This window comes from Gobio gobio (assembly GCF_949357685.1).
Source record: "Gobio gobio genome assembly, chromosome: 7".
In the NCBI taxonomy this organism is placed as follows: Eukaryota; Metazoa; Chordata; class Actinopteri; order Cypriniformes; family Gobionidae; genus Gobio; species Gobio gobio.
This window is the reverse complement of record NC_137103.1, coordinates 8,342,814-8,370,360: the sequence shown is the minus strand read 5'-3', so window position 1 is coordinate 8,370,360 and position 27,547 is coordinate 8,342,814. Positions and strand designations below refer to the sequence as shown.

Below are 27,547 nucleotides of genomic sequence, written 5' to 3'. Positions count from 1 at the left end.
TTGAAAATATGCTGAAATGTTTGAAAAAAGTGCACTTTTGATGATTTTAGTACCATGAGTTTTGAAAATGCACACCTTGCTTGTGAAAATAGTACCGAAGCGAGTAAAAAAAACTGTATAAAGATCAGAGATGGTGGAAAATAGTCAAGCAATAGCTCAGGTAAAAAGCTCCTGCTCACCATCCTTCTGTGACGGCTCTGGAACTCCAGGCCAAAGTAATCGCCTTCGACGAGGTTCAGATGCAAGCAGACCATCTCGAACAGAACCCGTCCAGATGAGCGGTGCTGGTAACAACAACACACACTGAGTTCAAGAGCAAATAGACTTGAAGCCAAAACATGTAAAAAAACCTTTTTAGCATGACATTTAAGAGACTATTTGCATGACTATTTTATTAATCATTCAGGAACCTTTCAGTATGAACATATTACAGTGAAAAAGAAGTACCTTTTAAAAAGTATTTATTACAGAAATAATGAGTGTGAACTGAATGTAATGTTTTCAGACACTTAATAGCATGTCAATTGGAATTAAATAAAACATGTTTTATAGTTCAAATTTATATTAAATGCATTTAGATGAACTTTAGAGCATGCACTTAAGTAGGATTTCTAGCTCATTTACATGTGTAATTTTTTTTAAAGAGTACTTAAGATATGCAGTCATAAAAGTGTCTTCTAAGTACACTTAAGCGACCTTTTATTTAATTACAGTTTTTTACAATCACTATGACAATTTTTCAATACAACACATTTCCTAAACTCTTAACGCAGTTAGCACAACACCTGTCTGTGTAGGCTATACACTTAACACATTTATTGTTGCTTTTACACAAAATGCATACAGTTAACACAAATTTTAAATGCTTTGAACTTCTTATACACTCAAGCTAAGACCAAAACCATGGATTTTCACTGCCAAATTTACCAATGCTTTAACACTGTATGTCAGAACAGATAACACTATGCTCTAAACCCTAACCTTATAGACTAAAGTAAAAGTGAACCGCTGTTTATATTGAGAATTGGAACACAAATATATCCCCTGTATTGTATTCTACTGTTACTGAGAAACAGCTGAGTGAAGTTATGCAAATATATAAATCCCAGCTGATTCCCATCTAGGAATTGTTCAGGTGTTGATGTTCTTTCAATCACATGACCATTTGGAATACAGTAAAAGAGGACATCTTTGGGCGGATCTTGTGTGGAAAAGGAACAATATAGAGTAAAACAAAGAAAGTCATAAAAAGGCCTGCATGAGGGAGAGGAAGATGAGTACCAGGATAAGGGAGAGGAAGATGAGTACCAGGATAAGGGAGAGGATTGGGACAAGGGCAAAGGAGAGATTGAGGAGTTCGAATGCATGGTGACGCTCAAAGAAGGGCCAGAATTAGGGTAACTGATGAAATAAGAGCTACTATCATGGACCATGTCATAAACCACAGGCTATCATACAGAGGGGCTGGTGAACGAGTACAGACAAATCTCAGCCGGGACACAGTGGCATCCATTATCCAGATTTTTTTCCAGACACCAACAGGTATGATATTGTATAAGAGCTTCTCCTACTGCAAAGTGTAAATGATTTAACCATGTATTACAGTGACTGTATGTCTCTGGTCTCTAATATATGTAACTGTATTTTGTCTGTCTAAGGATTCAACGTCTATCTCCCTCAGGGGGCAGAGGAAAGCTCCTAAAAGAAGAACAGGAACTTGCTGATAATGAAATAAAACTGAAGGGCATTCTATAAAGCTACCCTGAGATGGGTCATTCATTTTTTGTATTGAATTTCTGCAGCAAAAGAAACAAAATGCATGCATTTACTAAACCCAACAAAACACAAATGTGGAGAGGCTTCAAAAGACACAATCTATGATCAATAAAATATACTGTCTATTGCATAAGGGCAGACCTGACACAAAAAATAATGCAGATTCTGTAATTCCATCTAGTGTTTTTATAACATTGTGCTATGATTAACTAAATGTTCCTGTTGGAAGAGAACATGTGTTAGTGTGTTATTTTATTTAAAAAATAAGTGTTAGAGTTTAGTTTACAATGTGTGATTTTGAACATGAAATTAACCGTTTTGCCATTTAGCGTTAAGAGTTTAGGAAATTTGTTAAAAGTGTTGAAAAATTGTAGCGATTGTAAAAAACTGTAATATATTATCTGCAAGTACTTCAATACAATTAAGCAAAAGTAAGATACAGCTAAGAATTAGCATTGTATCCTAAACAATTTTGTCTGTCCATACCAAGTGGCAACCTCCTCTAGTTTCTCTTGAAGCCAATACGGAAGTGACTTAAACTGCATTTCATCGACTGGCCACTAGAGACCAACTCCAGAATCTCATTGAGCTCATGTTAAACTGTAGGGATGCACCGGTTGACCGGCCAAAACCGGTTTTCTTTGTATTTTTCTGCCGATTTTTCCGGAAGTGCGCCCGCGTGCACATACGCCTATATTGCTGTCATTCGCGAACATGTCACTTGTGTGTTACAAACGGAAACTGGAGAACTGAGGGAAGGAGATACGCTGAAGGGAATGAAGAGCCGCTTTCCTGCGCGAGCTGAAGTTGCGCGATCTTCCCTCTCCGCACCTGCACAAGCGCAGATAGTGAGCGTTTGTTCAGCTCAGCTTCTCACGTGTTGGATCGGATGAGAACGAAACAGACTAACTCGTGACAAAGCCGAAATACTTCTTTTTGTAGCCTAAAGAAGAACATGCATGCACTTTAGAAATGAAATACTATCAGTTCTGTAGCCTATAGGATGATCATCCTTATTTGGTAACACTTTAGAATAATGGTCATTAGTTAACATTAGTTAACTACATTAGTTAACATGAACTAATAATGAACTGCACTTATAAAGCGTTTATTAATCTTTGTTAATGTTAGTTTCAAAATTAACTAATGCATTATTTAAATCTTGTTAACATTAGTTAATGCTCTGTGAACTAACATGAACAAACCATGAACAGCTGGATTTATATGAGCTAACGTTAACAAAGATGAACAAATACAGTAACAAATGTACTGCTCACAGTTAGTTCATGTTAGTTAATACATTAACTAATGTTAACTAATGACCATTATTCTAAAGTGTTACCTTTTATTTTACCTTAAAATTACATTGACTTACTTTGATTTAAAAAGCACCTGCTGTAGCATCTTAGTTTTTTTCGTTGCACTAAACATTATTTGATTTAACATTTTGGAACAATTATATACTTTGGTTTTATTTAATTTCACTGGTAAAGACTTTTTTTCTTTACACTGAATTTAAAAACAAATGCTGATTTAAGTAACATCTTTGTTTGGATTGCAGAATATGCAGTTGTTGCCTATAATTTCACCTTTCAGCCTTTTCATTTCCAATTCAATGTCCTGTTAATTTCAGATTGCGGACTTCTTTTCATTAGCCAAAAGCCAATTTAGCCTGTTAAATACCAAATAAACATCTTGTTCATGTATACTTTCATTCTTTTATTGTGTTAAAAAAAAAGAAAAAAGAAATCGGAAATGGCCAGTTTTCTTGAAAAAAATTGGTATCGGAATCGGCCATGTAAAATCATGATCGGTGCATCACTATTAAACTGCCCAACTTTACAGCAGAAGAACACATGTTTACAGTCTGGGACAAATTGTGGTTTTGATCTAATTTTGCCCTTCGTGACGACTGTGAGGAGGTGAATTTTTTTACAACTCATTCATTTACAATATATAAAGCCTTAAAGTTCTGCATAATTAAGGGTGTGGCCACTTTGAGTGACAGGTGGATTGCCGTTTGTCTGCTCTCTGTTAGTCATCGCATCTATGGTCCATACTAAGAGCAAAAAAGCTTTGTGATGAGGCAAAATCTGTCCCATACAGTTAATCTTGAATTTTGGACCAATTGTTCATCGTATAAAGTAGGGTTTTACATTTACATTTACATTTAGTCATTTAGCAGACGCTTTTATCCAAAGCGACTTACAAATGAGAGCAATAGAAGCAACTAGAACGGTCAAGGGCTACAGTATGCAAGTGCTGTAACAAGTCTCAGTTAATCTAACACAGAACACACAACAATTTTTTTTTTTTTTTTTTTTTTTTTTTAAATAAATTAGACAGACAGAAAATGAATCGAATGGAATGTTCAGTGCTATTCTTGATTGGTCAGGTGCTGCTGGAAAAGACGTGTCTTTAGCCGTTTTTTGAAAATGCAGACTCGGCGGCTCGAATTGAGATAGGCAGGTCATTCCACCAGGTGGGGGCAGTCCAGGAAAAGGTCCGTGAGAGTGATTTCATGCCTCTCTGGTATGGCACTACAAGGCGTCGTTCACTGGCAGACCGTAAGCTCCTGGAGGGTGTGTAAGTCTGAACAAGCGAGTTTAGGTATATTGGTGCAGAGCCAGTGGTTGCTTTGAAGGCGAGCACCAGTGCCTTGAATTTGATGCGAGCAGCTATTGGCAGCCAGTGCAGACTGATGAAGAGAGGCGTGACGTGCGCTCTCTTCGGCTCGTTAAAGACCACCCTTGCCGCTGCATTCTGGATCAGTTGCAAGGGTTTGATAGTGCATGCCGGAAGGCCCGCTAGAAGAGCATTACAGTAGTCCAGTCTGGAGAGAACAAGAGCTTGGACCAGGAGTTGTGTGGCCTGCTCTGATAGGAAGGGTCTGATCCTCCTAATATTGTATAACGCAAATCTGCAGGACCGGGATGTTGCAGTAATGTGGTCAGAGAATTTTAGCTGATCATCAATCACAACTCCAAGATTCCTGGCTGTCCTGGACGGAGTTATGGTTGATGATCCTAGCTGAATGGAGAGATTATGATGAAGTGCTGGGTTGGCTGAGACCACAAGCAGTTCAGTCTTTGAAAGGTTGAGTTGCAGGTGATGTTCCTTCATCCAGGCAGAAATGTCTGTTAGGTAGGCAGCGATACGACCACCAACCGTGGGATCATCTGGTTGAAATGAGAAGTAGAGTTGAGTGTTGTCAGCGTAGCAATGATAGGAAAAGCCATGTTTCTGAATGACAGTTCCCAGTGATGACATGTAGATGGAGAAGAGAAGTGGTCCAAGCACTGAGCCCTGCGGAACTCCAGTGGCTAGATGATGTGACTTAGACACTTCACCTCTCCATGACACTCTGAAGGACCTACCTGAGAGGTAAGACTTGAACCACTGGAGAGCAGTTTGAACCACTGGAGAGCAGTTTTACACGTAGAAAAGCGTATTACATTGCACTGTTTTCATATGGAAATAGTCGATGCAGCATGAATGACCTACAATGGTGAAATTTCACAATCAAAATAACCTAAACTCACTAGCAGAAAGGCATCGCGATATAAACAAACCAGACCAGAACTCAACACGGCGTGACCGCAGCTTCACATTCTCTATATCAGCCGTCTAGATGGCCGGCAAGTCTTCCAATTCAGTAGAAAAATTGGTCCTCTTCATAACATAAGGATCACGTCCAACATATGTTGTGATTTTCTGTTTATAGCTTTGTAAACCAGCACAATACGGACTTTCCTCCATCTCGTCCATTCTGTTTTTCACTTCCTGCCCTCCATCTGAATTCGGCACGTCATCAGAACCACGTGATTGCAAACAACCTATTTAAGACAGAAACTCTGATTAACATATCATTTATGGCCTGTTGGAATCTCTGCTGTCCTACACCAGCTCAGACTGACACTGCTCTTCACTGACATCATCACCACTGCTCCGCCCCCTTCTGAGGAAACACAAGTCTGAGCAAATATCTGCAGCAATGACAGCGAGTCTGGAACATTCCTTCCTGATGAACATCCCATCCGGTTCCCATGGAAGATTGAACGGTTGCCATGGTTATCATAGCCAGGGGGCGAGATTATTAACTCATCATCTCACTGCACAGAGCCACATCAGAGAGAGAGAGAGAGAGAGAGAGAGAGAGAGAGAGAGAGAGAGAGAGAGAGAGAGGTCATAAACAGAGAAAAAGGTCACAAGGGAAAGACCACAAGAAAGAAAATTTGAACAGAAGAGAGCGAGGAGGAGGCAAACAAATCAATATTTCTTAAAATAGATAGCTCTCATTATTCATATAAATTAACACACATTAGGACCTAGAAATCAGTCAAAATAAAGTCATGTGTGTAATGTCATTATTCATTAGTAACCCTGTGGCTCTTACATCGTCTGAAGAGAATTTCAATAGTGTATATTTGCTCAGAGCGATTTTTCACTAGCATATAGAGGACATTAATGCTTAAAACATCAACTGAAAGCCCAACAAAACTCCCCAATTTTGAATTCATGGGGCTTTTAAACCTTTTTAGTCACAATGTTAATTTGGCACACTGTTTAAATGAGAGAACTGGCCAAAAAGATAAATGTACTTTAAAAATAAAGCGCTAATACACACATCCTTTTGTCTGTCTCTGTCTTTGTCTCTCGCTCTACAAACAGAACTGACCCATTATATCTAGTTAACAAGAGCCAAGTCAATTACTGAGAGGTCACAGGATAACAGAGGCTGGTGAAAATGCCACAGGCATGAGTGTGTGTTTGTGTGTGTGTCTATTCATTAACTGGAAACAGAAACTGGTGTTCAGTCGGTGGAAAATTATCCTGCAACATTTGTTCAGCCCTTTCGGTTTGCAAAGGCAATCGTGTACAGACACAGAGATAGCAAATGGTCTGTGATAGTCTCTGCTCTATTGTGTCAGGAGGACTGACTGTCTTTGCTGTACATGCGTGTGCCTTAAAGACATGCTATTACAGATCACATCGCACACACACTTCACCTTCCCCCACATAAACACATGGAAAATATGATCCATATTTTCAATTCAATTCACAATTATTTGTCTACTAGAGAGAGGACCCAGATGCAGAATGAGCAAGAGGGTGGCATTTATTGATAGTCTAGGCATAAGGTGGAAGGTGAGGCGAGAAGACAGTAGGACAGGGCACAGGAGAACAGGCAGGCAAAGATGATGTTAGGCTGGAGAACTGAGGAGATGAGGCAGCACCAGATGGAGTGACAGGACTGGAGATCAGGCAGCGGCTCAAGGAACCAGAGGCTTGAAACTTGGAGCCGTAACTGAAGCTGCACTAGTATAGCTGCCAGGCATAGAGAATCAGCGGCCAGGGAGGGGGCAGGAACCAACAATTCACAAGACAAGACTCAAGATGACAAGACAACAAAAGAAAACAAGAGCACAAATAAAACGACTAACGATACTATGACTAGAGAAACTAAGCAAGGGGGCTAGAATAATCACTGGAGCTTAAAGGTGCAATATGTAATAATTTTGCAGTAAAATATCTAAAATCCACTAGGCCAGTGTTATATATTTTGTTCAGTCGAGTACTTACAATATCCCAACTATTTGTAAATCATGAGAAATTGCTATTTTACCCGAGGAACTGGGACGTGTGAGGGCGTGGCCTGTTGATTGCATCATATCCGCGTTCCCCTCGGTTGCTGCTTTTATTCTGCAGAAACGCTTTCCTCTCACTGCAGTGTGAACAAGTGTCATATCAGCCGCTGAGAGAACCCACAGAGTAACGCCATCCCATCATCAACACACTCAGATGTGTGTCTAATATAGGGGTGTAACGGTACACGTATTCGTATTGAACCGTTTCGGTACAGGGCTTTGGGTTCGGTGCGCGCGTGTACTGAACGGTTATGAATGCAATCTTTAACATTTCACATTCGGCTTGTTTAAAGCGCCGAACACACTTCAATCCGAGTTCCCACACAAACATATTGAGTATTCAGTCCATTTTATCACGAAATTCAATGCCGTTTTAACGCTCAATAATGTAACGTGACTGATAGACACGTATCAGTTCAAATTCAAGCGGCAGCGCGAGAGTGAACGCGATCATCTCTTCCTAAAGAAATGAATATCTTAAGGTATGTTGAGGATACATTACAACTTACTGAAACGTATAATATGTTGTGTAATCGCTCCATCGGTGTTTCAACTGCGGAAAGACAATAAAACAGCTTGTAAACAATGTCATGTAGAATCACGTTTACCTCAGAAGTCATTCAGTGTCCACAGCTGTGAGTTCACTAGAGAGATTAACTCTTTCACTGAATACATGCACTATATTAGCCGTTATATTAGCCTTTATATATTCATTATATACTACTTAGCCTGTTAGTGATGTCTTGTTTATGTAATGTATGTTTAAATAAACCTGTCATGAACATTACAGCCACTAAATACATTTCAACAACGAATTGGAGAAAAAAAATAATAATTAGATTTAGATGTTAATCCAAAAACTGCCTTATGTGAAGCTTATGAGTGTTGATCATTATATCTAAAAATAAATAGCTAATTAATTTAGGCCAATAGTTTGGGCTCTGTTGTTAATCTTTAATAGCAATATGTAAGTAAGGGCTCCCTATATAGTTTACAGCATTATCTTTAAGAAACTTTTAGTTATAACTGAATTCATTTAAGGACAGACACAATTTTTTTTCATTAAAAATTAATAAAAAGCAATTTTGTAAAACTGCTGTACCGAATCCGTACCAAACCGCGACTTCAAAACCGAGGTACGTACCGAACCGTTAGTTTTGTGTACCGTTACACCCCTAGTCTAATATGATCATCAGAGCTGCGTTTCCTCACACTCATGAGCGGAGGAGCGGAAGTGGCGCCGGCGACTGTGGCTTCATAATAAAAGTCCCGCTGCTCGCGAGGCGTGTGTTGTGTTCATCTTATTAACAATCGCTCCAGCGGTTCCTCAGCTCCACAACACTCGCTCCTGCTCTGCTTCACTACAGTAACGTTAATAATCACATTAACATGATTTCTGCCCGAGTCCTGTCCCGATTCTCTCCCACCGGCTGTGAGCTGAAGACCACATGTCCCTGCGCTCAAACTTGCCGTCATCAAACTACGCCTTTGTTTTGTTTTGATTTTACGCCTTTGACGGAAAAGTTACATAATGCAGCTTTAACAAAGAAAACAAGAATTCTAGACTAGATAACAGAAACATACAAATAAAGGAAATAAAAAAATGAGAGCAACTAGGCAGGGAACTTGAAAACTAAGTCATGAATACTACAAAATCAGGAACAAAAAGAAAAACCAAAACTGAAACTTGGATAACCAGAGCAAAAGTAAAAACTGAATGTAGACTAGAGTAATATACTACAACAGGGAAACACTAGAACTATCAAACAGTATCTAATAAGTGACTCGAACAGACAAGAACTCTACGTAGTGCAGTTAAACAAAAAACACGAGCTTAGGCAAGCTAACGACTATATAGTAGGGGTGGGAGAAAAGGTTGATGCATCGATGCATCGCGATTCGTTATCCAACGATTCAGAATCGATTCTCAAAAATTCAGAATTGATTCTGTGTTCAATTCAAACGGCCACTTCACCACTGTGTGTGTGCGGTCACCGGCCAAACAGAACAACCCGTTGATAGGCGAACGTTCGTATGCTGGTGAATTGGCTTAGTTTAAGATAAAATTGACAAACTACGACCTGCTCAGGGGCGTCGCACTCGTGGGGACACTTTTCCCGGTGAGAGGGTTCAACACACGCACGTTTTATGCAGTTTTTCCGCAGTTTTGCTCCATCGCCTTACAGCAGTCGCTCCTCCGTTTCTCTGGCCGCTCTGTGTCTGCGCTCGCCTCCCCATTTCAAAAATGTATTTAGCTTTTTTAATTTTAAAAGCATTTCTAAATTAAGTTCATATTTTCAACAAACGAAATTCTGAGCCAAAATAGCGAAGTGGTGCTCAAGTAGGCTATACGGCGCTTTCCTTGCCATTAATGCTTAATAACACTCCTATATCTCCGATGCGGTGGCCGGGACATAAACTTACCAACATCCGTGGCATCATTTTTGGAATGACTTATGTTTCAAGCGAATGGAAAATTCTGAAAAAAAGACTTAGTTTTGGCGACTGATTGGTTAAATGTCTCTCATGACTGTTGCAGCTCGGCAGGTTTTCTCATGTGAGATGTTATGCGCACACACTGAATTTGGCTTCTCAGCGAGCGCTCAAGTTGTTTTTCTTCTGCATTAGCCTATGTTTTGAAGATTTTTTTGTGGCTCTAACCAAAGGAAACTTTTTTTTTTGCTTTTAAAGACATTTTTTGTTAAAATGTTCTAAAGAAACTAAACAGTTCTCAATTTACAACTAAGTGTGACAATTTTTCATTCTTAATGATTGTTCTTTGCAATTGTATGGCTTACCTTACCATGTTTCATTTAGAGCTTGTTAATCTTGAATATAACTTTGTAAATAAATTAAGAGTATTGAAAGAAACCTTCATAATAATTTTTAATATGGCAATACTATCAAACAGATATTCTAACTAAAAACAAAACACATATTAGCTCCAATTTTGGTTAAAATGTAAAGTTCATGTATTTGCACAGCAGGATAATTAGTTACCAAAAATGTATGTAAAGAATCATTTTGGGAATCGGATCGTTACTCCCAGAATCGGAATCGGATCGAATAGTTAAATGCCTTAAGATTCCCACCCCTACAATATAACAACAATTCACACAATCAACCACCAAAGACATGAGGGAACAATGAAGTCAACATAATACAGCAATTGCAACACTTTTACTTCTGTATTGTGACATATTTTTTAGTAAAAACTTTATATTTAAAAAGAAAACTTTTATAAATTGGTAACTGTGCCACAAAGACAAGGATTTGCAAAAACAATGACACATTATTTCCATCTACCACTGTTTGGACAAACTGATAAATCAAAAGTTGACCACATATTTGACTGGGACAGGAGATGGTAGTTTATCATTAAAGGGATATAGATATATATATATAGGGAGCCTTGCTGGTTGAGGTAGACGTCCAGATGTCTAACATACAGCTAGTAGTGACCAGCAATACGTTTTCAGCATGTAATACTATTTAGCAAGTTTAAAAAGTTAGCACATGGACCAACACAATGGAAAAATCTCGTTTTGCAAAGGTTGCCAGGGGAAATCTGCCATGTGTGGAATGATGGTGAAGTACGTCAGAAAGTGGAAACTAAAGAATGTGAGACAATTGCTGGATTTTCACATGAAATTATACTGTGCAATGCAAACAGATAGTCAGAGTGAATGACTGTGGTCAAACACAAGATACACGCTGCTTTCATCATGACCCGTGAGATGAGAGAGAAGACAAAGAGAGAGAGAGAGAGAGCGACATCGCTACCAGAGTCATGAGCAAATCAACACAATAAAACTGAGACAATAAGATATTTCACTCCAAACACTTTATGAAGACGCAAAACTCACTCTCGCTCCACAAGACAGCACTATTGAAATTCACAGAAACAGTGAACCGTCTGCAAGAATTACTAAAGGTTCAGTATGTCAACTTCTTGCTCAACTAACAGTGTGAGTTTACAGTAGCACCACCTGATCACCAGTTGAAGAGGGCATACAAATGCTGTTAGAAGTGTTTGGGAACCATTTCATTACTTTTAATCACTTACAATCAGTTCATTACTTCTTTAATAAAAGCCCCTTTAACACCATGTTTAACTAGTTTTCCTTTCGTGAAACTGATTTTCTAAGCCTGTTAGCATCAAACCTCCCGTTTGTACGACTAATCGTGGTAACAGATAATTAACTTTCAAGAAATTAACATTTAAGTGGTTTTTTTTTTCTCAATTGTATTATTAGTTGTTATGCTGGTCAGTAGACTGTCACCATGACTTTATTTTATTAAACAACAGAATCATATTCATTTTCTAATAAACAAGAAAAGTGCTCTCTAGATCAAATGTAAAACTCAAAAATGTATGCATAATATCTGTATCCTAACATATGTTAATATATATATATATATATAACCATTCAAAAGTTGGCTTCAGTAAGCCTTCAGATTGGTCAGCTATGAATTGAGTGACATTAAAGACATTTATAATGTTACAAAACATTTCTGTTTCAAATAAATGCTGTTCTTTTGAACTTTCGATTCATCAAAGAATCCGGAAATATTAAAAAGTATCCACAGAAATATGAACTGTTTTTAACATCGATAATAAATGATCATAAATGTGTCTTAAGCATCAAATCCTCATATGAGAATGATTTGTGAAGGATCATGTGACACTAAAGACGATAAATTCAGATTTGATCACAGGAATACATTACACTTTACTATATATTCACATAGAGAACACTTATTTTAAATTGCAATAATATACTGTATTTTTTTTTATGGAGAAATCAGACCGACCACTAACTTGTGAATGGTACTGTATTCATTTGGCCTGAGTCAACACATAGCAATCATTTAATACAATCTTGTTTTTGTTTGAAATCTTAAAGAAATTCATTTTAAAATCAATTTATAGCCCCGCCCCTTTTCCGGTTTATATTTCTACAGCATGAAGGTGAGATCTTACGGATCTTCCACAGTCTTCCTGACGTTTGTAATGACATCTGCTTTAAACACTACAATGCTCGTGATCATACTGCAATAAGTAAATGCAGAGCTACCGCAAAAACAGAAGTTCAGAAGCACAATACTCCAGATGGCTGTGCGCTTCTCTGGTGCATAAGGTCTATAACACTGTTACACGGCATCTGTTTCCTGGAATGACCCTTGTAATGTGTCTGAATGCAGAGCTCATCCGGCATGAATGTCAGAAACAGATGTGAATATGAGGACAAGAGTGGGAACTTTCTGCACACACTCACAAACACATAAAGCACACACACAGATGCCATCTCTTTCTGACATTAGTTCCTTTAAGCTTCTCTGCCACTTATGTGCGAGTTTGTGAATAGGGTTGTGTTTGTTTGTTGGCAAGGTGTCCTACTTTCATGTCGAAAATCTGTAGCTCCTCACCAGCTGGATAAAGGTCAGTATGAAGAGACGATGGAGGTGTGTGTGTGCGTGTGTGTGTGTGTGTGTGTGTGTGTGTGACACACACACACACTTTTCTCATTATGCTAATTTCTCATTATGCTAATTTCTTCCCTCATTTTAATTGAGTTAAATAATTTTGTATGGAATATTGCAGTATTTATTATAAATGATTTCTCTGTGCACGTCATTATTGTGTTTAATTCATGTTCCTGGTCATCTTGAATCAGAATATCTTCCCCTCCCTCTTCATCTCTTCTCTTCTCTGATGACGAGGGCGGGGCAACCTGTCACTCACATGAGATCCACCAATAGCAAACCACAACCATCCAATCAATTCTCCATGGACAAAGTCAAGCCCCGCCCTACATTTGCTCTTGTTCCAGAAGCGTTTCACTCCGCATTAGGCCTGTCGCAATAATCAATATATCGATACATCGCACAATATATGTACATGACCTCAATCATTTTTTGTGATGTGCTATATCGGCCATTATGTTTACATGATAATGAATGTCACCAACATTTTAGTCGATTGTGCGTCATCTTGTATGTTTTCCGTGACGGAGGCGAAATAGGTTCTCGGGCAGTTCCTTCATACAGAGAGCGGTTATCGACAGGTGGAAAAAAGGCGAAATTTGAGGCGTTAGTGTTTTCCTGAACACTACTGACAGTTCGGAAGAATTAGCCCAAATGGACTCGAATTCAAAGCCGCGATCCCCTGATCCGCTGCACATATACATGTCAACGCAGAATGACGAGTGTTAAAGCCGTTTCACAAGGGAAAATGTTTATTTACTATTTATTAATTTTTTATTTTTTTATTTAGGATATTTTTTTTACCCTTCATTTCCTTGATCTAAGGAATTAAAAGGTTGCCATTTGAAAGTGTGTAGGTCTACTTGCATTATTATGCTGTTATATTAGGATTATATATTCAGTGGCATAAAATAGTCTAATGCTGCGTTCACACCAAACGCGAATAGAGCGTCAAAATCGCGTCTACCGCGTCTAGTTTCACGCGCGAACATTTTGAATGCATTCGCGCGTCCGCAGCGAGTTAGAAATCGAGCGCTGGAAGCGAAATTGACGCACGTTCAAGGCGCTCCAGGAGAAACATGTCATAAAACACCACTCTGCCTCTTTTCATTTTCATTAAAAATATATATTAAGCATTAATAGCCACACAAATGTGCAGGCAACTCCTACATTATCTTCACTGCATGTATATTTAAATATCCTTAAAATATAAAGTTATGAAACTTCTCTTTGCCCTCAGTCAAAACGATTTGGCAGACAACAAATTATAGATTCATGACACCAAAGATCAGCCGTTAGATCCACACAAGACAAAACACTACAGGCCATCAGAGCAGCGGCAGACGGCAGAAGGACTGGCTGAGGAAAGGCTGCTCTCGCTGGGGTTAATGAGCGCTGAGCGCCTGCTGATCGCCTGGATCTCACAACTCCACAAACAGCTTTAAACAACTACATTCTGACCTGAAAAAGTCTTAAAACTACATTTTGTGACACAATAGTAGTATTTTTAAATTATGCAGGGTTTCTCATGACGTCACTTTACCACGTGACAGCAGCAAGCAGGCTCCTGATTGGTTAACGCGCCGCGAATAGACACCAAAGGTCAAATTTTTCAACTCGGGCATCAGATGCGAATTCGCTTCAAACGCGTGAATGCACAAAAGCAATTCGCCAAATCCAATTTGCGTCCTTCGCGCCACGCGAAACGCGCGTCAACGCACCTTTCCATTGACTTAACAATGAAATCACTCGCACCAGATGCTCTATTCGCGTTTGGTGTGAACGCAGCATTAAAATGACAATAATATAATTTATCGCAATTATTTCTGGGACGATATATCGCGAAACAAAAAGTAGTGATCGTGACAGGCCTACTCCGCATATGAAAGGTTAAAAACAATGCCTTCGGAGGACACATTTTAAGGTAGGAAGGCATCAAGGCACGTCCGAATCCAATGTTTCTGAGAGACCTTCATCTGAACGAGTTTTGAAGGCAGATGTATCCTTCGCTGCCTTTGATATCCCACAATCCTGTGTTTTCTATTTTGTGACAGCTGAGCTAAGAAATAAAGATGGCGTCTGAAAGTCGCGGTTGCTGGTCAGTTTGTGTGTAAATGTACGTCTTTGACCAACGTTTTCCACTTCTGCTGTCATTTCTAGAGAGAAATGACCATTGTAGTAATTCAAAATTGGCTTAGTTTTCACCAAAGCTCGCTCTATTTTGCTGTAGATCAGTTTTACGTGAGGTACCTTCGTGCACAAACGCTGCTTGTGAAGTCATTGCCTATAAGGCAGCGAGGCAAGCCTCAGAGAGAGAGAAGGGAAAGTAATTCAGGGTTCCTACACAATTTTCATTTCAAAATTCCATACTTTTCCAGACTCGAATTTCCAGACTTCCTACAGATTTTTCCGACCATATTTAACTTGTTCTGATAAAATGTTTTCAAATTCAACTGCTAACAAGTGTTACATTCTAAAGATTTAGTATTGGCGTTTTTGCCTTTTATTAGGATAGGAAAGTAGCTAGGCAGGAAGTAAGGAGGGAGAGAGAGGGGGGCGGGATTGGGAAAAGTCCATGAGGCAGGACTCGAACTCGGGTCTCCCGAAGCACAACAGCACTACATGGCGAACCACTTACCCACAATGCCATTGGCACCGACAAGTATGTTACACTCGGAGTCAAAACCTCTATGTAGGCTATCTAATATTTAGAAATCCTATATTAAAATATTGCCTTTTTTGACCTTAACAATCAAAATGCTAAATCAGTCACAATTTTTTAAAGGGTTATTAATTTACCCAAAAATGTAATTTCTATCATAATTTACTTACCCTCATGTCATTCTAAACTAATAAGACTTTTGTTAATCTTGGAAATCTTGGACACATGAAGATATTTAAAGGATTAGTTCACCTCAAAATGAAAATGTCCTAATCATTTACTCACCCCAATGCCATCCAAAATGGCAACCAACTCAGTTGGATGCTCAAAAACTTAATTTATCTTTCACTGAAGAAAGTAAGTCATGGATATCTTGGATGGCATTGAGGTGAGTAAATGATTAGGACATTTTCATTTTGGGGTGAACAAGTCCTTTAATAAAGGAACTGAAATCTCTCAGATTTAAAATTTTAAAAATGTTAATATAATAAAGTCTTATGGTTTTGAAAGACATGGGGGTGAATAAATGACAAATTTCCATTTTGGGTGTACTATTCCTTTAAGAACTCCACCATCGACTCTGTTTTATCCTCAAACCCAACTTGGTTTCGCAAACTACAAAGTGCTGTGTTAACCACTGTTGAACTGTGAAAAGGAAGGAACACACAGGTCTGACCTTTACTGCCATAGCTAGGCTACAAGTTTTTAATTCATTGAAAAAAATATTTATTATATACATTTAGAAATTCTTAATTTTATATTTAGAAAATGAAATAGGCACAATAGTCTGGAAACATAAATATTTTTCCATACTTTGATTTATTTTTTCCATACTTTTCCAGACCTGGAAATTACTCAAATCAAATTCCATACTTTTCCATACTTTTCCAAACCCCGTAGGAACCCTGGTAATTGCATTATGTATGTGCATAACACAGTGCATAGTTCTCTAGCCGCTGAGCGTACATGGGTTGTACGCTCGTTATTGCGGTGCATTGTGGGATTGTATGAGTGCACTCAATAACGTCCACTATGTTTTCAGATACCACTACAAATGGCTGTGCCTTTAAATAACGCCCTATCTAAGGCTATAGGGGGTGATTTCAGACACAGCCACAGTGATTATAACTCAAACCAGTGTTTATTTAATTCAGCTCATCATTATCTGACATATTGATTGAGTCAATAATGAGGATGAAGAACATCCTCTCCAGGGACTTTATCATCTTCACACAGACCGACAGCTTGAACTCTAAAACAAACACAGCATAGGAAGTCAATAATGAGCGCAATCTTCAGTCAAGGCTGATCGTGACTGCGCTGAGATCACACTTCTTATCCACTTTATTCTGCAACACGGACGTCAGCTGTTATCTGAGACTTCCCTTTCATTCGCCGCCACTAGAAGATTAAGAAAGGGCAGTAAAACAGTACTATTTGTGCTACACACCAGTGAGTTTATGATTATGATAATACATTAAAAGAATATGATAATAAATACCATCAAGCAGCATGAAAAAGCATGATGAAAGAGCTCAGTTCAGTCCGGTTTTTGTGCCTCTCAGATGCCAGAGCACGAGTGCTGAATAGAGCTTTCTTTTGCGTTTTTTTCCCCGCACTTAAACAGACCAATACACACAAAATGTCCATTTTCATTTTGGAAAGTATTCACGTAAACAAAGTTGATTATGTCTTAAGTGAACGTAAACAGTTGGGGTAATAGCGGATGTGTATCAGTCTATAGGATTTGTGCATTCTGCCTTAAAGTGACAGCAGCTTTGTAAAAAGCTTTGTAACTTAAGTATTTAAATGAGTTCAAGGTGGTCGTATGCTAGCATGTCAGATGAAGCATCACTGACTGGCTTAAACCACCATGATGGCATAGTGTGCATTCATACAACAATGCAACAATAATAAAATAATGCATTGATATAAAAAAGGAAATTTACTTGTGATACTTAAGTACTTTTAAAACCAAGTACTTGTGTTTTGTGGAATCATGATTCGGATCGCGTGTCAAACCACCAAACTGCTGGAATCACGTGACTTTGGTGATTCAAACCACTGAATCGACTCACTGATTCATAACGCTTCGAAGCTTCATGATGCCTTGTTTTGAAATCGGTCATCATGATATAAGTCGTTATTTAGGGTTTTTTTGCGCACAAAGACTATTGTCGCCAATTTACAAAGTTATTGTAGAGCCGCTGTAGTGAGATGGACTTTGTAACGACGTCTTTAGTGTCTTTTAAGGGTCTTGAGAGTGAACCGTGCCATTGAGCCAATGAGGCCTTTCAGAGCCATCAGATTTACACTAAAATATCTTCATTTGTGTTCTGAAGATGAACGGAGGTCTGACGGGTGTCCAGCGACATGAGGGGAAGTCATTAATGACAGAATTTTCATTTTTGGGTGAACTAACCCTTTAAGTAAAAATAGTTTTTTACAACTTTCACTTGTAATGGAGTAATATTTGAGCAGTAGTACTTTTACTCGAGTAATGGAGTTGTGTACTTTGTCCAGCTCTGACGTTGAGCAAGTTTACTGCAACAATGGAGCCGTGAACTTCACATACTTTTGAAAATCCAGCATTTAGTTGATCCTGGTAAGCGCTCGTTGTCACAGTTATAAACACGACAGCCTCTTCCACGAGGGACTTTGGCGTAACAGCATTTGTTTCCAGGTGGACTGTTTAAGAACGCAATACGCACGTCTTGCGGACATCCTGTAGAATTCAACCAATCAGAAGACGACTTCCAAACTCCTGAAGTGTTTCCAGATAAGTGTCCCAGATGCATCAGACGTTCAGCCAACGGCCCGAGCGGAGACTAGCAACCACCCAGCGCATAGTAAAGGGCACGCTTTTCAGACGCAGCCTAAGTGAAATGCTCAGAACACCCAAACAATTCCATAGCAACACCATGGCAATGTGTGTGTGTGTGTGTGTGTGTGTGTGTGTGGACTGGTAATCCCTTCGTTATGGGGACAAAATGTCCCCACAAAGATGGCAATATCCAAAATCCTCGTCCTTGTGGGGACATTTTTAGGTTCCCATGAGGAAAACATCTTATAAATCAGACTAAATGATGTTTTTTGAAAATGTAAAAATGCTGAATGTCTCCTGTGATGGGTAGGTTTAGGGGTAGGGGCAGTGTGTGTGTGTGTGTGTGTGTGTGTGTGTGTGTGTGTGTGTGTGTGTGTGTGTGATGGGTAGGTTTAGGGGCAGGGGCAGTGTGTGTGTGTGTGTGTGTGTGTGATGGGTAGGTTTAGGGGCAGGGGCAGTGTGTGTGTGTGTGTGTGTGTGTGTGTGTGATGGGTAGGTTAGGGGCAGGGGCAGTGTGTGTGTGTGTGTGTGTGTGTGTGTGTGTGTGTGTGTGTGTGTGTGTGTGTGTGTGTGTGTGTGTGTGTGTGTGTGTGTGTGTGTGTGTGTGTGTGTGTGTGAGTGTGTGATGGGTAGGTTTAGGGGCAGGAGCAGTGTGTGTGTGTGTGTGTGTGTGGGCATGTTTTTGTGAAATATCAGGACATAAATGTGACACAGGTATTACAAAAAGAGGGTGAAATATGAGGACGTTCCCCATGTCCTCACTTTTCAAAATGCTTATAAATCACACAGAACAAGTTTTTTTTCACAGAAAGTGAACTGCACAGTCTCCTGTGAGGGCTAGGTTTAGGGACAGGGGCAGTGTGTGTGTGTGTGTGTGATGGGTAGGTTTAAGGGCAGTGTAAGGGGATAGAAAATACGGTTTGTACGGTATAAAAACCATTACGCCTATGGAATGTCCTCACATTTCACAAAAACAAACGTGTGTGTGTGTGTGTGTGTGTGTGTGTGTGTGTGTGTGTGTGTGTGTGTGTGTGTGTGTGTGTGTGTGTGTGTGTGCAAGTGTTGAAGCCCAGCAAAACAAACCTTGGAACAATCAAATATTTCTCAGCTCTCTGTGGTTTCACACTTCTGTGATGTTGCAGGTTACAAGAGAAAAATAACATACTATTATAGATTCTGGCATGCTGGAAGTATGCATACAGGCATGCTCTATATTTATCACAGAATCACTAAACACACTCTCACAGTCTGTCACAAATCAAAGTCTCTCTCACGCCTACAGCCAATAAAACCATTCCCACAGAATCTTTTGATAATCACAATCATGTTCAGTAGAGATGTTATACATACTCACAATATTTCAACTTCTTTTAAAATATTTGCGTTTATTCTGTGTAATATTTGCGCCGCTGCACTCATGGGACGGCTAAAAGCTCTTGATTATTACACAGGAATGAGAGTATAGTTCCTACCATATCAGCCTAGAAAATCACAACTTTCCATTTTCCGTCGGTCTTAGTACACAATGTAACTACAGAAGAGTCCAGTTTTAAATAGGAAAAATACTGAAACTCTCTGGTCATTTTTGAGTGGGATGCTAACAGTCTAATCAGATTCAATGATCTATGCTAAGCTATGCTAAAAGTGCTACCGCCAGACCCGGAGATCGGCTGAATGGATTCGAAAACGGTAAAACTCAACTATTTAACTCTAGGGGAGACGGAAAATGAGCCTATTTTTTTAAAAATAGTGCCGTGTTCCTTTAACAGCTGAATTGCGTGGTGAAAACTACATTAGCCATGATGCTGTAGAGACAATTCCACCAATCAGAGAGTCACGGTGAGCAAATCACGCCAAAAGAGCTCTGCAGAGAACGCCTTCTCCCATGAACCCCACTAACATTCTCAGAACGTTGTGGAAAGGTTCTCTCAAAGTTATGAACAAACATTCTTTCAGTAACACTATTAGACTGTTCGTTCAAAGCTATCTCGAGTTTAATACCCAGATAACTTTGAATTAAAATTCTGTTAACGTTACTGGAAGAATGTTCGCAAATTTTGGCACAAAAACATTATTTATACATCATTCATGCAATGTTTTTTTTTAAACTTCAGACAATTGTTTAACGTTTTTTAAATCCTATTTGTTTCAGAACGTTCAAAGAACATACACAATTTACAAGACTCAAAGGATCTGCTGCTAACATCTTGGTGCCAGATACCACAGCACACCTTCAGGGTTCTAGAGGAGTCCATGCCTCGACGGGTCAGGGCTGTTTTGGCAGCAAAAAGGGGACCAACGTAATATTATGTGGTCATAATGTTATGCCTGGTCGTGTATAACGCAAATCAAGCACATCGCTCTCAAAATCCCTGCAATCGTTTTTAAATTGATGAATTAATTTGATTTGTTCCCTTTCTCATGAAGTACAGTCTTGTCTTTTGTCTTTTGTCAATTTTCAAATGATTGTTTTTCTTCAAATCAAAGTTTGTAATATTGTGATTCAGCTCGTAGTTGGCTTACAATGCTTTAACGCAGATTTAATTTCATTTGTTTTTTCTCCCTATGAATACTTCCGGACACACTTTTGCTGAAGAAGTGGGCGGCACTAATGCACTCTATAACACGCAGCTTTTCTGTCCAGAGCTTTGCCAATAAGCGCCACCTGTCAGAGATATGCATTTTTTATTCAGCCCATCTGCCATTTTTTAAACATTAGCCTGAACAGACGAATCACACGCGATAAAGAGTTCTCCTGTGTAATGCCTCACCGATATGTCGAATACCTCCTCCGAGTCGTCCAGCAGCTGGACTCTGATGGGCAGCCGGCGTCCAGGTGGCATAGCGGGCGGTTTGTGCCCGGGCGCCAGGGTGCTGATGCCCAGAGTCTCTGGTGCCCCTAACCTCTGCCCCGCCAGCGACATCTGGCCCTGTTCCACCATGGTCTTCCTCACTCGGCCTGCACACACACACACACACACACACACACACATCACAGTCTGACTTCCACATTGTGTGTGTTTGATTCAGGAGTAGGGGCCAAACGTCCCCACAAGGATATTAATAATGACTTAAAGTGCCCCTATTATTCTACTTTAAACATCTCTCATTTTCTTTTGGAGTCTCCTACAGCAGATTTACATGCTGGTCAAAAATCACTTTAATTGTCTCATAATATCTATTGCATCATCTGCTCTTTACTCAGTGTCTGAAACGGTTTGATAAAGGATTCAAGGTGTTTCTCAATGTCAAGGATCCTTCCTCTGCAGGACTGGTCCTTCCAAGTCACTTCCTTCAGAGGCTAGGCGAGGCTCCGCTTTAGCATTCGGAAAACACGTAACTGGAACAGGCTAGCAAGTGCACGTCAGCCTCATTACGTCAGTGAAAAGGTCCGTTAGCCATCAATAACGTCATTTGTATAATAGCAATACGGTTATAATTTGTACTGGCATTTAAAAGTTAAACTTTACTTATATTTACTACGGTTATAACAAATGTTTGGTAACGTAAATACTTACACTTGAAAGCATATTGCCCCGTTAACGCTCCGACTCCGCCAACGTCCGATATTTTGTATTTTTTGAACAAGATAGCAAAGCTGCGCGCATAGGATTGTGGGTGATTTGAGAACGCTAAGTGCGCGAAGTCTACTCGTATGCATCCTTTCCTGTATATGGCATATTTTTCGAACGAAGGACTCAGACCTTGGTTGAAATTCCAAGGATCCTCGACATTGGAACAGCCCTTCGACGGACGTCGATGACGTAGCATCCTCGAAATTCTGGCTTCCGAGGATCCTTCCTTGACATTGAGAAACGCCTTCAGTCTCTCTAAACCTGAGAGCTGCTCTGCTCTGATTGGCCAGATGGCCCAGTCTGTTGTGATTGGGCTACACTCTAAAAAAAAAGGTTCTATATGGCACCAAAAATGGTTCTTGGCTCGTAATCATAGGGGAACCTTTTTTAGTGCTATATAGCACCAATTTTGGTGCTTCAGTGGTTCTTCAGCGGTTCTTCACAGGTGCTATATAGCACCTTAGTCAAAGAACCGGTGAAGAACCTCTGAAGAATCGCTGAAGAACCACTGAAGCACCACTGAAGAACCGCTGAAGAACCGCTGAAGAACCGCTGAAGAACCACTGAAGCACCACTGAAGAACCGGTGAAGAACCTCTGAAGAACCGCTGAAGAACCGCTGAAGAACCACTGAAGAACCGCTGAAGAACCGCTGAAGAACCTCTGAAGAACCGCTGAAGAACCTCTGAAGAACCGCTGAAGAACCGCTGAAGAACCACTGAAGTACCGTTGAAGAACCGCTGAAGAACCACTGAAGAACCACTGAAGCACCGCTGAAGAACCGCTGAAGAACCGCTGAAGAACCGCTGAAGAACCGCTGAAGAACCGCTGAAGAGCCGCTGAAGAACCGCTGAAGCACCACTGAAGAACCGCTGAAGAACCGCTGAAGAACCACTGAAGAACCGCTGAAGAACCGCTGAAGAACCGCTGAAGCACCACTGAAGAACCGCTGAAGAACCGCTGAAGAACCACTGAAGAACCGCTGAAGAACCGCTGAAGAACCACTGAAGAACCGCTGAAGAACCGCTGAAGAACCGCTGAAGAACAGCTGAAGAACCACTGAAGAACCACTGAAGAACCGCTGAAGAACCTCTGAAGAACCTCTGAAGAACCGCTGAAGAACCGCTGAAGAACCTCTGAAGAACCTCTGAAGAACCTCTGAAGAACCGCTGAAGAACCTCTGAAGAACCGCTGAAGCACCACTGAAGAACCGCTGAAGAACCGCTGAAGCACCAAAATTGGTGCTATATAGCACTAAAAAAGGTTCCCCTATGATTATGAGCCAAGAACCATTTTTGGTGCCATATAGAACCTTTTTTTTTAGAGTGTACTCTGCTCTGATTGGTCAGATGGCCCAGTGTGTTGTAATTGATCTACTCTGCTCTGATTGGTCAGATGGCCCAGTGTGTTGTAATTGATCTACTCTGCTCTGATTGGTCAGATGGCCCAGTCTGTTGTAATTGATCTACTCTGCTCTGATTGGTCAGGTTACCGCATGTGTCGGAAACCAAACACCTATTAGCATATCTGAATTTAAGCAGTTTATACACAATGATACGAACAGTAAGGGTTCTACAGTTTTATTGGCCTGATGTTATGGTGCTCTGCTTCTCATATCTCTCCCTCTCTGCTCCCATCATGCTCTCTGTTTATCACACATGCCAGAGCCCTGAAGTCATCACTGCTGACCGAACGTCAACATGAGAAGCCGAGCGGAGGAGACGAGACGAGAGAGAGAGAGAGAAGGTGAGCAGTCCGAGGAAATGTGAAATAATAAACACTGATCTCTGAGGATCAGAGGAACATCTGTGACTGGCTCTCCTCATTCCCAATAACATTCATCTTCAGAAGAGCCTCTGTTCACTGGGCTGAGCTCATACATTCCTCAGACAAAACAAAATGGATTCTAATGAATCAAGGTGCATTGTAAAAACAGACCTCCGATTAAAATGTCTGCGGATTTATCATTTGTGCTGTGTAGTTTTATAGTCTATGATCAATGGAGAAGCAATAAAGCGTCTCTCAGAGGAATCATCACACCAGTGCCAGAACCAGCTCCACCAGTCCTGCCCAGTGCTGTTTAAACTCATTCCATCCATCCAGCAACGCCACAAAAGCCCTGGAAAAACCAGCGGCGCTGATGGGTCTGAGCACATCTTCAGACGCTGGTGTCTTTTGTTTGGCTGGGATGAAGCTGCCACATGCAGAACACATCATGAGATGGAGAAGTAGGCTCTCATTTACAAAAAAGCCACAATTAAGACAATAGAAATGATCAAACGGCTTTTTAAACGGAACCTCATGCATTGTATTCACCTTTGTTAACCCATTTTTTTTCTTATTATTGATCCCTATCGTGGCATTTCAACACAGAACCTAATGAATAAACCGGGAATGCTCTTCCGTGACGCGCTTTGCGCGCGTGTCGCGACGCGTCGAGGCCAGACGTCACCTCACAGCGCTCACTACGACCAATCAGGTGTAACGCAATTGTTTTTTTAAACTGAAATCAAACATTGATTTTACAGTCAGTGTCTATTCTAAAATAGTGTTGGAGCATGTTACACTCATAAATCACAAGCTGGCTTTGATTGAACGGTCAGACGTTATTTAAACAACACAATTAATACACAATGCAGGAAATTAAAGTAGCCGAGCAGCGCGTCGCGTCGTGCGCGTAAAAGCGGTGTGTGCGCGGAACAAAGCGCGGGCAGGACAGGTCCACTGACGTATAATTCAAGGTCTTTAGGTAAATATATAATCCTGATCTGCTTCCTCAGGTGAATGGACTCCTGTAGCGGATCGCATAATGGAAATCTAGCGGTGGACACAGAGCTCCAGCAATGTCACGGCGGTTCTCAGGCTCAAATCTGTGGCTAGATTTACCCCTTAATCTCTTCCGAGCACAGAGCACTGTGACTATGAGTAGAACAATCGATACGCTTACCCCGATAATAAATCCGCTGTGTGCAAGTGTGCGTTTTCCCGGGAATGCGCCGGTTGCGGCGGGGATGCCGTGGAGCTGGCCGCCGGGAGCCGCTTCAGATGCAGCATATGCGCGTCCGCACAGTCGCCATGTCGGCCGGCTGGGGAGACGGGATTTACACTGACGGAGAACAGCACAGATACAACACACACACACACACACACACACACACACACACACGAGCGCGAGACGAGCGCGCGTGTGCTGCCATCTGCAGAGAGAAGCGCCATAACGCAGTCCAACACTGACCTACAGTCATCTTTGGTACATTTATTCTATTCTTGTGATTTGGTTCAAAAGTTTTGGTCTAATTTATATTCCCATTTAAATAGAACTCCCATTAATACACAATCTTTTAATTTGAAAGATGTTATTTGTTATTACACTGACTCCAACAAATCTATATTTTCAATTTTTTTATTTTGTTTGCCAAATTTTTCATCCATTAACAGAACTCACTTCCTACTTTTTCACATTTTTTGATCGAGGTAGACTCGCTGCTTAAATCTTTTAGGTTAACTAGCAATAAAAAATGTGATCGATTCCTAAAACAATATGAACAATTCTTTTGTAATGAATCTGATGTTCAAGTTTAACCAGCTTTCTCATGTATTGACAACCCCCACCCACCCTTTTTTGTATTTTAATTTTATTTATTTATTTTATTTTCTTATATTGTCCCTTGTCTTTATATGTCCTTTCATATGTATGTAAAGGTTTTTTTTTATGCTTCCTTTAGATATTTAACTCTACATACAAATGTATTTTATGTCTTAACTCTAATGTTCTCCTGAAGGTATTTGTATATTTGTACGGTTCTTGAATAAAAAAAATAAATAAAAAAAAAATAAAAAAAAACAGAGTCATCTATAGTCCGCTTCCACACTGGCCGGATTGTGCACTTAAAGCAGGGGTGTCCATTTTTTTAAAAGGTCCCTTTTCTATAGACGGGTCAAAGACGAAACAGGGGTTTTCAAGCATCAACAAAAATAAATGTGTAATACAGCTTTAAATGTAGTTTTTTTCCTGTACATTAGAATGTGTCCTGTTTAATTTTATATTTTCTTAGCAAAAAATAATGACTATCACACATTTTTTACCATGATTTACAGAAGACACCCACTAAAATGTCATTCAGTGTAACAATATTTATGTATCAGAAAATCTTATTAGCCATATTTAAAACAGGAATCATTTGATGGTATATTAAAAGACTCTATTTAAGTATCAAAGTCCAGCCCACAAATACTAATTAATTGTAATTTTTAAATCTTTATGCTTTGCCACTATCCTTCAAACCACTAGGTTTACCTATTTGCCAGGAAGAAGTTTTTGTAAGGAAGTGAAAATCATTTAAAATATAATACAATTTTGTATGATCACATTATTTTATATATTTTAATGATTACAGGTTAGAATAAGTATATTGTTTAATTTTTTACATAAATATATCTGTTACACTGAATGAAAAAGGCATTACCCTGAATGACGAAACTTCTACTTCAGCTTATATTGCAGGCCATCTATATCAAAAAGTGAGCTTGACCAGTAAAGTTAATCACAATTATTCACAACATCTACTTATTTTTTTAAAATTCTAACAATATAAATGTTTTTTTGGCATTTCACTGAATGACGTGCGGTTTTGTAACTTAGGATACCACACCATGAAAAGGTGGAATTATCAAATATTTAAGAGCAATTCATCCACTTTTCTGCTGCACCACATGGTCTTCAGGGGGTCTTCTTTTCGGGACAAAAGTCCCCTGGTTATTTAAATACTTTAAAAAAAAGTAAGACATAGTCCTTTTGATATAACACAGCCAACACATATTTGAAAATGCCAAGAAAACAAATATATTTTTTTACTTGTTATTTTATACATTTATTTAAAGATGTAATGGCAAAATCAAAGTTTCGCTGAATGACAATTTTACACTTTGGAACATTATTTCCCCTAAATGTTGACATTTTATTCTGACAAAAGTTATTTGAAATAGTAAAGTAGACAGTTTACTTGCATTTAACATGTTTTTTATGTATATAAAATGACAATTTTTGTAAACATAATTTGATGCGGACACCAAAATTGTGACGTCTCGTCTTTGAGCCAGATATAATAGCATGTTTAGTTTCTTGGAAACATGACAGATTTGACAAAAGCTTGAGCTGACAGAAGAGTAGCTTGAGATAGGACACAGATTTAACAATATCTGTAAAACTTTCATCAACCAAAAAGTTTAAAAGGGTGAAATTGAAATATTATTTCTGAGTTAGAACTCTATTTTTATTTAAATTAACGAGTGCTCTATTTCGATCACCACAGGTAAACCCACACTGCAAAAAAAACTTTTCTTCCTTAGCATTTCTGTCTCGTTTCCAGTCCAAATATCTCTTTATTCAAGATGCTTTTACTAAGGAAAAAAAAATTTCTTGACTTCTGGGGGGGAAAATCTAAATGAATTGAGTTTTTGCTTAAAACAAGCCAAATGATCTTTTTTTTCTGTTTGGGACAGAAACAAGATTGCAAACAGAAACAATATTATTTTTCTTACCCCATTGGCAGATAGTGTAAATGAGCTTGTTTTAA

The 27,547-nt window shown here is 39.5% G+C and overlaps 1 protein-coding gene across 1 annotated transcript in view; it reads right to left on the bottom strand.

Moving 5' to 3' along the window:
• LOC307129754 (FERM, ARHGEF and pleckstrin domain-containing protein 1) overlaps positions 1-25,079 on the bottom strand; it is a 64,913-nt gene extending 39,834 nt beyond the window's left edge. The window contains 3 exon segments of the mRNA XM_079822445.1: positions 180-284; positions 21,169-21,356; positions 24,919-25,079. Coding sequence (XP_079678571.1) covers positions 180-284; positions 21,169-21,339 — 276 coding nt within the window. The 5' untranslated portion in view covers positions 21,340-21,356; positions 24,919-25,079.
• Positions 25,080-27,547: the final 2,468 nt, after the last annotated feature.